Source organism: Palaemon carinicauda, chromosome 35 (genome assembly GCF_036898095.1).
Source record: "Palaemon carinicauda isolate YSFRI2023 chromosome 35, ASM3689809v2, whole genome shotgun sequence".
Classification (NCBI taxonomy): domain Eukaryota; kingdom Metazoa; phylum Arthropoda; class Malacostraca; order Decapoda; family Palaemonidae; genus Palaemon; species Palaemon carinicauda.
In genome coordinates, this window is record NC_090759.1 from 53,400,297 (window position 1) to 53,414,673 (window position 14,377).

The 14,377-nt window shown below is 34.3% G+C and overlaps 2 protein-coding genes across 2 annotated transcripts; both read left to right on the plus strand.

Annotated features, from left to right (window-relative positions):
* The first annotated feature begins 471 nt into the window (after window positions 1-471).
* Window positions 472-2,305, plus strand: LOC137627440 (larval cuticle protein 16/17-like). Its single transcript, XM_068358527.1, has 2 exons — window positions 472-599; window positions 1,632-2,305. The coding sequence occupies exons 1-2, from the start codon at window positions 504-506 to the stop codon at window positions 1,899-1,901; spliced, it is 366 nt and encodes a 121-aa protein (XP_068214628.1). The 5' UTR covers window positions 472-503; the 3' UTR covers window positions 1,902-2,305.
* A 7,999-nt stretch (window positions 2,306-10,304) lies between these two features.
* Window positions 10,305-11,282, plus strand: LOC137627441 (cuticle protein CP575-like). Its single transcript, XM_068358528.1, has 2 exons — window positions 10,305-10,332; window positions 10,896-11,282. The coding sequence occupies exons 1-2, from the start codon at window positions 10,321-10,323 to the stop codon at window positions 11,172-11,174; spliced, it is 291 nt and encodes a 96-aa protein (XP_068214629.1). The 5' UTR covers window positions 10,305-10,320; the 3' UTR covers window positions 11,175-11,282.
* The last annotated feature ends 3,095 nt before the right edge of the window (window positions 11,283-14,377 follow it).

Here is a 14,377-nt window from a genome sequence, read left to right on the forward strand (position 1 = left end):
TCAATCTATGGCGAAACTTTTTTTTTCTATCCCATTGAAGTTAACGCCGTGAATGTGTTTGAATTTTTTTTCCCCATTCCTAACATTTTATCCCAATTCCAAACGGCTGGACACCTAACACCTATCTTTGTTCTATCGTACCTAAAATAAGAGTAGCGAAAGAAAATAACAGCAAAAGACACTTCGGATCTCAGAAGTAATAAAGGGAAATGAACCATCTGGCTAAATGTTATAAACACTGAATTTAAAAGTTGATTTTTCTTAATTTTTTGTGTGTGATTTAGTTCCACAAGAGATACGCTTCCTCGGCGAAGTGTGGCAATAAATGTCCATATTGAAACTGATACGAAGGAGAAATTAAGAGGAGGGAGAAGTAAAGGAGAAGGAGATAATCTAGTGAGGAAAAAATGGTGGTGAGAGGGTTTGGGTACATAAGAATGTAGGAGAAGAATCAGTTGAACTAGGGCTGAGCAGTAATTGAGATGAGAATGCCTTAGGCAGAGATGAAAGACGAAAAGAGCCTAGTTGTATATAAGGGGCTATCGGCGTTGCCTATTGCTCAAGACAGACGCTGCCGTGAAATAGACATGAAGATTTCGGTGAGTAGAAATTGAATGAAGTTTGTACACATTCGGTTCTTAAAGATCCTGGACAAAATTATCAACAATGGAGTGCGTTTAAGGGTACACACATACACAGTCGAATATGGCGATCTCAACACCAAATTTATAGAAAGGCAATGTGTGTGTGTATATTCATGTATACAATATGTATGCATATATACATATATATATATATATATATATATATATATATAGATACATACATATATATATATATATATATATATATATATATATATATATATATACATATATATATATATATATATATATATATATATATATATATATATATATATATATATATATATATATACATACATACATATATATATATATATATATATATATATGTATATATATATATATATATGTGTGTGTGTGTGTGTGTGTGAATATATATATATATATATATATATATATATATATATATATATATATATATATATATATATATGTGTGTGTGTGTGTGTGTGTGAATATATATATATATATATATATATATATATATATATATATATATATATATATATATATATATATATATATATATCTGTGAGCGTGTGGCTGTCTGTGTCTGTGTCTGCTAACTTTGCTTAAAAACACCAATAGTGGATCAAGCATTACTCAAGTAAATATGAAAAAAATATAGCAACGTAACATTTGTTATATATCTATATGTTTAATTCCCTCATAAACAGAAATCTTTGCATCATTACAGAAATATCGAATCAATAACAGATTATATTGAAAATTCATCATATTATAAAGTATTTTTATGATTTTTTTCAATTCTGATCTGTTAAGTAAAAAGCTAATTTTCATCACTTGGTAATTCATTAATAAAACATTCATGAGCTGATAGAAGGGTGAATGGACGCCGACCTTGTATGGCCCACTGTAAACTTTATCAAAGGTTTCTGGTTAAAAAAAAAAAAAAAAAAAAAAAAAAAAAAAAAAAAAAAAAAAAAAAAAAAGAATATGTTAAATTTACCTTTTTCCTTTCAGCTCCTCTTCGTCCTGGTGCTTGTAGCCCTTGCAGCTGGCCGATCGAAGTATGAAATCCTGAACTTCGAGTTGGACAACCAGGGGCAGCAGCAGAAAGGTCTGGCAGGAAAGGCAGTGAAAGGTCAGTATTCCTGGACGGCGCCTGACGGCAACGAGTATTACGTTAAGTACGAGGCTGACAGCTTCGGATATCGGGTCCTTGAGGCCAATGTTGTTCCTCAAGCACCTACCGTTAATCGAAATGCACCGGAGGATGATAATGACAAATGACACCTGTAAAAATGTCTCATTTTAAGATGCGTAAATGACTGATGCTACTCTACGGGAGACCGTTGTCATATTTCCTACTGTGAGGAGATGCAGTCTTCAACTTTCTATGTATTCGCCAGTCATGAGATTTACAGTATTTCTCATTCATTCATACCTCAGATGTTTGTCTATCCTTCGTCCATTCCTTTATCTTACTCTCAAACATTGTTTATGCTTTTATTTCAACTTATTGGCCTGTTTAATATTACCTCGAAATTACTTGTAGATATTCTCACCTGATTAATTATAATACTTATTCAATAGTGTAAATAAGATTTTATACCAAAAAGAATCAAGAAATGTATTAAAGTTCCAATGTTTCTTTTTTCCTTTCAAATCCCAGCCCTCACAGCTTCTATGTGAAATAATTGACGATGATATTAACTTCTGATATATGTTATGTGTTGCATAGGAGATTACCGTATACTGTATAAGGATTTTGACATATAAAGATAAAGAAAAAAAGTATTTGGTTGATATTTCCTATTCCAACGAAATTCAGGTATATAAATCCCTATCTATTTTATAAATTAGCTTTGGCATAGAAAAAAATAGTGAGCCATAATCCAAACAGGGAAAACTTTAAGGTTACATAAATTTGTTCTCTGTGCTCTAGTTGCTACAGGTGATTAATTTCATTTACAAAGTTGTAATAAATTAATTCACACTTTAGTTATAACGTATCCTAGTAGCATATGCTTTATTATTAACGGATCTTAAAGGTGTCTAGTTTTAATTTCTTACTTCCATTTTTCGATTTAAAGTTGCTCTCTTAGCACTATCAAATATCTTACACACACACACACACACACACACACACACACACACATATATATATATATATATATATATATATATATATATATATAGTTAAAACATGAATAACTAATGCAGGTCTTCAAATTATTAGGCTTTACTAATAATTAGGGACATAATATGCTTCACATGATCACTAAATAATGGCTAGTGTGGATTATTCAAATTTCTATTTTTTTCCAATAGATGACATTAAAGTTTCCTTTTTTTCCAGTAATCGGAACACTTCTACTATAAGGGAAGCGTAAAGAATGGGGGAGAAATATGTGTAATTGATATCATAATACATTCAGTTCTAATCTGTTGGGTCAATTTACTATTTAAGTAGGCTATGTTTTTAAATCGAAATTATAAGGGCCTACCTACAGTAAAGTTACGAGAGATTCCTGACAGCAGGGATAGATAACCCTCGTACAGTGTTTATTTTCATGGCCAATAGATGGCTTCAGCAGTCCCTTTTTACTATCCTTGACCTTGTGGGTTTCAGGAGAGCAGTAAAATACCAAAGTGTCCTTTCTCCACCCAACCCCTAATTATACGATTTTCATTATGGATTTTATTTTATATCTCAACAAAACACATATGAGCTAGTGATCACTACTCGCTTCACTCAGTAAAATTCCCCCAAAAATAATGTCTTAGATATAAGTAATATCACTAAGATCTTCTCTGGAAAACAATCGTTCCTTAATTATATCTATAGGGGTAAGGGAAGGGGGGGGGGTTAGACAGTGGTGCCACATGTTCTAAAATCATTGCTAAGATTGTGTGATTAAGCACCAATTTTGTCAACTTTTAAAACTTTTTGTTATGAAACTCAAAAACTATTGATGGTATTCAGGGTTTACCGTAAATGATGACTGCACACAACGCAGGCAGCGACGATTGTTATAGATCGAAAAGCAAGCAGACCGGACTCCGTCAGGCGGGGCTGTAAGAAGTTTTAATCTAAGGCCAATATATGGCCTCAGAGGTACCTTGCCCCAACTAATTTAGCGAAATAATTGAAGACCACGTGTGGCCAAAATAAGAAGTGGGTTGGTATAGAGGCTAGAAAAACACAGATCCTGAATAGTTTAACAATCGTTCCCTCATTATATATGGATATTTTTTTTTTCAGATAACGTTGTAGATTATTGTAAATAATAGGAATAGCAATTTCTCTTCACATATAATTTAATTGCAACTTCCGTCAGATATTAGAATGCATTGAAAGGATGTGTAAATGATGATCTAATTACCCAAGTAACAATCATCAGCATAGTTATGGCTGGTGTGGTGGAGTGGAGACAGCGGTGCCACATGTACTCTATTTTTTATTAAGCATAACAGTGTGCACAGTTAATTACAGATTAAAGGCAATAATTGAATATAAATAACTTGTTGATATGTTTTAATTGTCATATAGTTTGGTTATATCGACAAATAGATTGCTTGAAATGAAAAAAGTGTCACATTTTCTTTCTCGTTCAACATCTGCTCAGAGTTGCGTCATCCTCCATGAATTTGTGGTTGTCAGTAAGGATGTTTTGGAATGTAATATAAGTAAATAAACACCCTTATGTCCATCTCCTAAACATTGTAATACATATCGATAAAGTCGCTCCTGTGCCATATAAAAGCTGAAAAGGGGACCTTAAAGGTTCATGTCAGATGTCCGGTTATTTTTCTTTTAGGCTTTCCTATAGTTACCGACAATTTATCTTATTTTTTAAGCTTAGGGCCTATTACAATTATTGTATTTAATTGATATAAAAGGTGAGGAAATATGAAAAAAACCCTTCTGTTAGTACTCTGACTGTAAATAGATAGTAAATAAGAAATAGTTACTGTTTAAGCATTGAAAAGAATTACCTATTATTGAACTGGGAAGGTATGGGGAAAAGAGTTGTTAATAAGTTTATTAGAATATATAACATGGGAATCATATTCAAGTATGTAGGCCTACATGAAATCTTTGCAACGAAAGAGAGGCTCTGCATATGAAATATTTCAAATTCGAAATTGCGTGTCTTGTGAACAAACAGAAAGTACTGTACAATTAGTTTGGTTTATTATTATTAATGAGAAATGTATGTAAAATAAATACAAAATAAGCGTTAAACATTTTAGATTAGATTTCAAAATACGGTAGTGATGTTGACTATCGATTATATAAGTGGAATCTGGTTTAATTGACTAGAAAAGGCAAGTTATTGTATTCACAGAGACTTGAGTCTTCAACAAGAGATATATACTGATAAAATCATATCAAAACAAATGTAAAACCTATTTATCAGAAAATTAATTTGTAACTTTTGCATTTGTAATGTTTGTATTTGTGTGATGAGCTTTTGTGCATTCCAATTTCTGATAAGAATTTGAATAATATGAACTTATTGCAAAGTTTAACAACTATTAATTCCTCAATTTTAGAATAAAAACCTTTTAATGATATGCATTTATGCTAAATATTCTTTTTAGATAAAAAGGTAAAGAGCATACTCCACAAAACATCCTTTAACACAGGTTCCTTCGGTGTTAACCCTGAATTCTTCCTCGGGTATATTACATACTTGCCTTTATATTGCCTCAAAGATTCGACAATGAAAGGTCTTCAACCGCGTTCTTTGAAGATTATAAGTAATTTGGCATCGGTCAGCTAATCAAACACCACCGGGAAGAATAGGTACAGTAGTACAAACTAAAATAGTTTAATTTCTGCAACATCGCTGTACATTGCAACGCTAAGAGGGAGGCTGTAGAAATTTTATTTGTAAGTGTAACTAGCCCTAAATATATGGGATCTAATGTTATATTTAGGTTTTAGACTATGATACGTATTTCTCTAAATATCATAACTTGATAGTCGAAATATTATTTATTCTACCTCGCGTCTTAGACCGGCATTAAGAACCAGTATTCCTTATCTTAATATCTGATCGCATTATCACGTCTTAGACCGGCATTAAGAACCAATATTCCTTATCTTAATATCTGATCGCATTATCACTGTAAATGGGTGTTCCAGCAACTACAGTCATTCGTATCTGATCAATATTAAAAACCCATGAAAGTGTTTCGAGAGAAATTGGGATATAAAGTCACATAATAAATAATAAGCTATGTGATGCAAAGTATCAATTACCCGAAGGATCTTTATAGAGAAATATTTTGTTAACATTTAATTACACATCATAAAATCAGCCCTATGTCTCCGTTAGAAAACATTAGAACGTATTTAGAATATTATTGCTAGGGAGAAATATTTGGTCTATGTTTTGACTTCACTTATTATTCTCTGCTTTTCATTCACCTTAGAAGCCTTCTAAGAGACATATTTGAGAATCAAGTGAAGCCTCGTGTCATTTCGTGGAATGCCTGTAGTATTACAAACTGGGCAAAACTTTTGCTGTCAAGGGATTTGTAGTAGTCACCACCCAGACATTTCCAATTAAAAAAAACTTTTGATGCTATGCTCTGCCCAAAGGAAAAAGTGTCCTCCCTCACTGGCTATATGCTCTACGTCCATGTTGTAAGACACTAACTCATCACCTATATACTCACTTTTTTTCCAGCATCGACTTCTCCTAAACTCTGAGGATGAAGATACAACATTTCAACTCAATGAAATTAATGTCGTTAACGTATATGCTACGCCAGGCAGGATGAATACAGCCACTCTTCGAGCCCCTAACCGCTGTGGTATGGTTTACATGGAAGATTTCATCACCCGTCATCCATATTTGAGAGATTTTACTGGCAGTGTGAATGCAACGGGACTTAACTTCTGGAGTACATTTGTCAAAATCAACAAACCTGCTTGGACACTGAAAGAGATAAGCGCGGACGAGGTGGTACTTTGGATCTCATCTCAACTTGCAAGTTCTCGCCTTCCTGAGTCAAGTGTACAGCAGTTCCCAAATTCTTCTTAGATTACATTGGTGTCAGTATCCATTAGTCCTCTCATGCTGTACCTACTCAAATACACATTTGCACCTGCATTGCATTCCCTCCTAAATACCATCCTATGTACACCTTATATATGAGATGTACCATGACCCTAGATAATTGAATATCTCAGGCAGGGAAGAAGGCATTGGATGGTGGCCTTGTCTTCATAAAAAGAGCAAGTCCTGAGACTGTCCCAGTATCAACTATCGAGAGAAGATCTAGTTGCTCTACAATGTTGTGTACAAACAGATTCCTAGAACAAATTGGTGGACAGCGTCAACTATTAAACAAGCCTCAGTTCCATATGGCACTTCATCAACAGGATTGTGAAGAAGAAACAAACTCCCCCTGTCCTTCACCGCAGCCCTGCTCAGAACGCACAAAGTGGTCAACACAGTCATGAACCATAAACCTTACAGCTCATATACAAGAATTTCTCTCCGCTTAGGAAAACCAGTATGCCCTCCGTCTCAGTACCACATTACTGAGGACGATGTACCCATAACTGAGGAAGAGCTACGACGTACCTTAGCAAGGAGTGAGAAGTCAGCACTTGACAAGGATGGCTTAACCTATGCCACCCTCACATACTCATAAAAGTAACAGGCAATTCTCTCCTCCATCTCTACAGTCACTGCCTCAACCAGGGGTACATGGTAAGGCATGGAATCATAGTACAATTGTGTCCATCACCAAGCACATCACTGACAACTTCCGACAGATCTCCCTTACCTTCTGCAAATTATTCGAATGTATTCTCCTCTCACCTCTTATAGTCCAGCTGCAAGATAAGCTTTCACTCACATTCTATGGCTTCCTACCACAATGAGGAAAATATCTTTGTCGCATTGAGCTCTATACATGTCTATCACTGACCAGTGTTGTAGCCTTCAATGATTTAAAAAGTGCATTTGATGGGGCAAATAGACATCCTTTTGAATTTAGATATGTGGTTACCTAGAAATATAATCTTTCTTATGTTGTTTGAGTGAGCATTGGGCACTGTAAATGAACTTGAACTCGGTAGTCTGTAATGCAGATTACTAAATACATTTCTGTTTAATATTCTCCCTCATCGCCTCCTTTCCCTACTTGCTATGCAGACGATATATACATTCACTCCAGATCTCCAGAACACTTGAAATGATTCTTTTCCTCCTTCTTAAAACCTGCATCCTCCTGTTTTCATCATCTCCACAGGAAGAAGTAGAATCTTCTCCCCAGACAAGGAAGGAATTCTTTCAGAATTTAATGTGGGGAACAATGGTGTACCTCTGTGCAAGCAGTATTTTTACTTGGGAGTGTCACTGTGGATAACACCTTCCATACCAGCAAGATAGAGAATACATCTCATGGTTCAAGATTCGCTGGCCCGTTTATAGGGACACCTGACTCCTCTCAAATGGCTTACTAATTATTCTGCATGAGTATCCAGCCCAGTCACCAGAATCATATAAATTACCCTCAGCCACTCCGTGGTAGTTTATCTTTCCCCTCGCTATTTTAATTCTAGAGACCAACTTTGCAGCCTCTTAATAAATTCCAGATCCATGTAATGCAACGTGAACTTAATCTCCCACCACTTGTTGAGAGATTATATTCTAATATCAAATATCACCTACTTCAGTATCAAAAGCCTGTATTGGTCACACCTTTCTCCTTACCACTCACACATCATCTGGACTTATCAGGATTTAGATATGCCTCATCCAGTACTATACTAGAGGGCAGATACCATTGTCAGTACCGTCTGTTCAAGCATTTGGGCTTAACATCAATACTGATGCTGAAAATGTGGCTCATGGCCTTGCACCCTGACCGACTACTGTGCTGGGAATCTCCTACAATTCAGTCTCTAAAACCAACTTTCCTCAATTTCAACCACAATGTGCATTGAAGACCTTTAACAGACAGTCCTCGTCCCTCAGTATAGCCCACTACCTCTACATGGACGACTCCCTGCAAATAAATGGCAGTGCTAGAGGTGCTGTTTCCCCTCCCCCCCCCCCCCCCACATCTTAGTAACCCTACAAGCGGGCTGGACAGGCCACTGCCTCTCAAAGTCATCAAGCTACATGTATTGTGATCTAAATAAACTACTGGGTGCAGTTGCAACAATCACACAGACTAGAAACAACGGATTGATCAAATGTGACTAGCATCCAGTGCTTCGAGCCCGCACGCTACACAAGCCAACATACCAACACCTGGTTACAAAAATACTTACACAACTAGACAAAGATAATGCAAGCTCACTGGTAGTGCACTTCCTATGGATTCTCTTTCACGTAGGACTCCTGGCTAACAGCTCCATGACCATCTTGCAAAGACTACCTTCCAACTAGATTCTCAAAATGCCGATGCTCTTACTATATTTCTCCTGTGTTGCAGTAAAATTATGAGCCAGGCTGCCTACTCACCCACCCATTAGCACTCTGACCACCTTCTTCCTCACCAACATAAGCATCGCAGCAATTGACTCATGGTTCAATAAAATAACGTGATGTTTGCATGTCTTTTGCTGGGTTGGCAACTAATTTGGCAGATGGCCACGCATGATGGAGTTCCTCACTTTTCTTCCTGTAGGCTATGTGACGTGATAAAATGCCAACACCCGGAACACGATTGCCTGGAATATCCACTTGTTACTGACTTATTGCCATAACGATTCACAGTAGCTGGTATATGTAAATAATTATTGACAGACAATAACTTGAATGATGGAATTCTCATGAGCCATCCTCACTTTAGTGGATAATGAGCGTGCATTACCTTTCATCAAATTGTCTATTCTCTGATATTAACTGAAGATAGGTATAGCCTATATATAGTGTCATTTAAATATTGGTAGTATAGTTTGCCTTCAATTACATTGGGCTAAAATTACACAAAACACCATGTTATGGAATAAGGAACTTATTTCCCACTATTTTCATTTAGCTGTATCTGGAATAAAGTCTAGAAACGTATCATTTTCACAAATTCAAACACTAAATTTAATATAGTATTCCACGCGAATTCTTTTGGTATAACCTAATTACTATAAGCAGTAGACGTGAACCTTATTATTGTTACTATATACTTGAATGTGTGACGCCAATGGGCGCAATAAATTGATTAAAACAACAAAACAAACACCTTAGAAGGGTTCGATGAAAATGAAAGGATGTCAACAAAAAGCTGGGATATCCTGGGTCCTGTTTTTTTTTTTTTTTTTTTTTTTTTTTTGACAGATTCTGGCCCAAAGCAGGGTAAGATTACCTCCATTTGCATAATTTCTGCAATAAATGAAGGATCAGGAGAAGCGGAGGGGTGGAGGGAAAAGATGGAGGAAGGTAGAACAAGTATTGTGATAGTGTGTAGAGAGGGAGAAGCAAACGGAGGAGGATATAGACATTTATAGTAAAAAGAGGGAAAAAGTTACGAAGGAGAACTGGGGGCCGTGATATTTTTAGGAGAGGCAGAGGAGGGGAAGGGGCATCGGAGGCTGATTGATAGGAGGCCGTAGACCCACCTCGAAGGTGGCACCAGCAGGAAAGCAGTCGTGCTTGGACACTTACTGCCTCAGACCTATATAAAGGATAGGCGTCTTGTCTTCAGACACACATCACCTGAAACCTCCGAGGCAAACATGAAGGTCCTTGTAAGTAAACAACACTGATGTCTGTAAGCCTAGAAGAATCAATGGTATAGCCTATAGAGAGAAGGCGCATCAATCTAAATATTCTTATAGTAGTACTGGGGTTTTAAAAAGCTATCACTGATTTTGGCACTTTCTTTTTTTTTTCTCTCTCTCTGGGAAGTAGTTCTTTTTAATTCACAATTTTGGTCGAGATCCGCAAATTGAAAACTTTAATTTCTTATTGAAAAAAAGAATTAAAGAATTTTTATGAGCATTAACATAATCATTTTCAGATTGAGTTTATTTAGTTTTTCAATCATTACGTATTAAACAGTTTATTCTAGTATTATTACCTATTCGTAAAACATGCTCTGACATATTTCACAGTAAAACCTAAATAATCGATAAATATATTCTAAGTTTACTCTCCACCACAAACATATGATGAAACCCCAGTACTGAAGAAGGCGTTCAATTAAAATTTATCTTGCCATTACGAACACACGAAGTACACGCATAAATATCTTTCTCTTTCGAATAGATTTATTTAATAACATGTTTGTTTCTATTTCTTTATATTTCAGCTCCTTATCGCCCTTGGCCTTGTGGCCCTGGCTGCTGCTCTCCCCTCCGATGACATCGTGGACTTCGAGTTGGACGACCACGAGCAGGAGCAGGAGGGTCAGCCTGGAAGGGCCGTGCAAGGGGAATACTCCTGGACCGCTCCTGACGGCAACGAGTATTACGTCAAGTACGAGGCTGACAGATTCGGATACAGAGTCGTTGAGGACAACGTCGTTCCCAGGGTTCCCGACGCAGATCTCCCGGAACGCGCTGACGAAGACGACGAAGACGATAACTGAAGTCCTTCGTAAACGGATAAAGTCCTCATGTTAAAGACTTTCCTCCTATTTCCTTTTCCGGAAATTATGTTCATGTATCACCAAGTGAGATTCATAGAGATTTTATATTAGAGATGCATATATAAATATATATAGAAATATAACAAATAACCTACATTACTTCACCTACATTTCTTCCATGTCACATCATAAGTGTGGAGAAAATATTCGTAGTTATCATCTATATATATATATATATATATATATATATATATATATATATATATATATATATATATATATATATATGTATACATATACATATACATATATATATATATATATATATATATATATATATATATATATATATATATATATATATATATGTACGTATGTATGGGTGTGTGTGTGTGTGTGTGGAAATATCTCGGATAAATGATATTGCGTTGGGACTTCCTTAATAAAAAATATTATTGTTGAAAAGATCGCTGGAAATGAATTAGGTTTGCAACCTTCCTTGTAGAATTGAAAATGTCTCTTCAATCCCTTACCTGAAATAGGTAGCACGGTAATTTCCCGTTAAAAAATAGACGTAAAGAATTTATTTTCACATGCATTCGCCAGGTTCGGCTGATTTGAACCCAAGACATTTTCTTTAATCGGTTTTATTTCAAACTATCTGATTAATGACTTAATAAAAAGCTATAAATTATTATGTTTTAAGTTAGAAATATTTAATAACATTAGCAATAAAACACTTATTTTGATAGAAAGAAATGTGGTAATATAATGGCAATTATAAAGATCTGAAGTTTTATGTTAATGATAATGTAGAATCTAATTTTCCAACCGGTCTCAGGTTCTCCGAGGCATGAGTTTGCTTTCTGCCAGTACCGTCTGAATTGAAAGTAAGAATGAACGACAGCATCAGATACTTCATGAACATTGCAGGCGATAGTGATATGTCGCATAACACTACTTACAGAATAGTGTTCTTTTCAGAAGACAAATATGAAACTGCTGCATGTAAATGAAGGGAATCTATTAAAGTTCCTGGAGAGAGAGAGAGAGAGAGAGAGAGAGAGAGAGAGAGAGAGAGAGAGAGAGAGAGAGAGAGAGAGAGAGAGAGAGAAATTGAATTGCATATCTAAGTCATTTTCATAAATGAAGGAGTTTAAACGACCCTGGTAGATGTGACACCTTATACATTACCCTTAATTAATCAATCAATGAAGGAACATGCGGTTTCTGCAAAGGTTTTATGCCAGGAATTTCAAAAATAACGACAGATAGAGAGTCAGGTTTCTAAATTCCATAATTTGCCATGGAAGCAGTATTCAAAAAATTTTATATAATTGTGTAAGCAGAAAAGTAAACAGTAAAGAGACTTATTTTCAGTGTAATCAGCCTAACATTTAGGAAAGCTGCCTAGATTAAAATAAAAACAGATTATATTTAAAAATTATTATTATTATTATTATTATTATTATTATTATTATTATTATTATTATTATTGATAATAATACAAAAAATGAGTAATAGCCAACGCTTATGCATGTTAATGGTATCATCCATTGAAAGGTTAAAGTTCTATTTTTGAACACTAAATGACTGGATATTTTCGACATAATTCTTAGCTGATTGGCACACACATCCACGCACGCGTACACACACATGTTAATTGTATATATATATATATATATATATATATATATATATATATATATATATATATATATATGTATATATATATACATATATATATATATATATATATATATATATATATATATTTATATATATATATGTGTGTGTGTGTGTGTATACATACATATTATATACATTTGTAATATATATATATATATATATATATATATATATATATATATATATTTCATTATTTCCAATAAGCTACCAAAAGTATCTGTTCTTATCAGTTGATCAGTATACATTCTCATAGAAGTTTACACCAGGACTTATTATTATTATTATTATTATTATTATTATTATTATTATTATTATTATTTTTATTATCACTTGCTAAGCTACAACCTAAGTTGGAAAAGCTAGAAGTTAAAAATAAGGAAATAAATAAACTACAAGAGAAGCAATTAAGAATTAAATAAAGCAGTAATAATGAAATATATTAAAGAATAAACTATAAAAACTTCAACAAACAAGAGGAAAAGAAATAAGATAGGATAGTATGCCTTAGTGTACCCTCAAGCAAGAGAACTATAATCCAAGACAGTGGAAGTCCATGGTACAGAGGCTATGGCACTACCCAAGAATAGTGAACAATGGTTTAATTTTGGAGTGTCCTTCTCCTAGAAGAGCTGCTTACCATAGCTAAAGAGTCTCTTCTACACTTATAGAGATGAACATTGAAAAGTACATTTAGAATTTAAGCTATTAGTTGTTGAAAGTTATTCAAGGCTCATAGGATGAAATATCGCTAAATTATAAGAAATATTTCTGTAGTAAAAGTGATTCTCAGAGAATCCTGTTTTATAGCTTTAAATCTGTCCAATGTTTTCGCACATGGAGTCAGGAAAGATGACCAAGATAAGATAGATATGGGTGCAAGGCTGTGAGATAAGAACAGATTGGTGGATTGAAGTTAAGTATCTAATATTTACAGATGTATTAGTAATAAGAAATGTGTTGATCAAGTGGGGAGAATGGAGAACGAAAAGATTCGTAATTCATTACTTTCAAAGAAGTAAACGATAATGTGACCAAGTGCGTAAAAAGAGGGATAGTAAGAGAGAAGTGTATGACAGTAGACTTACAAGGGTAAATGCAAAAATATTGCAACATATAGATATTTGAATCCGCCACGTAAATCAAATACATATTATGACGATTCATTGTACAATTCTAATACGATAAAACTGAAATTTTATATTGTAAGTACTTTGATTATAAGTAAAAAAACACTAAGTGGATCATATATCTCTATAGAGATGCTTGCTTACACGGTACGATGAAATTCAGGTAAGAAACTGAATGCAATATATAGCTGTATATAATAATTGATAAGCTGCTGATGTAATTTCGAGAGAGTGTGTGTAATGTGTAACAAATGGTTGAGGGATATATGGATAATGACGTTTCTCTTGAATTATCACTCATTGCAATATATATATATATATATATATATATATATATATATATATATATATATATATATATATATATATATATATGTATATATATAT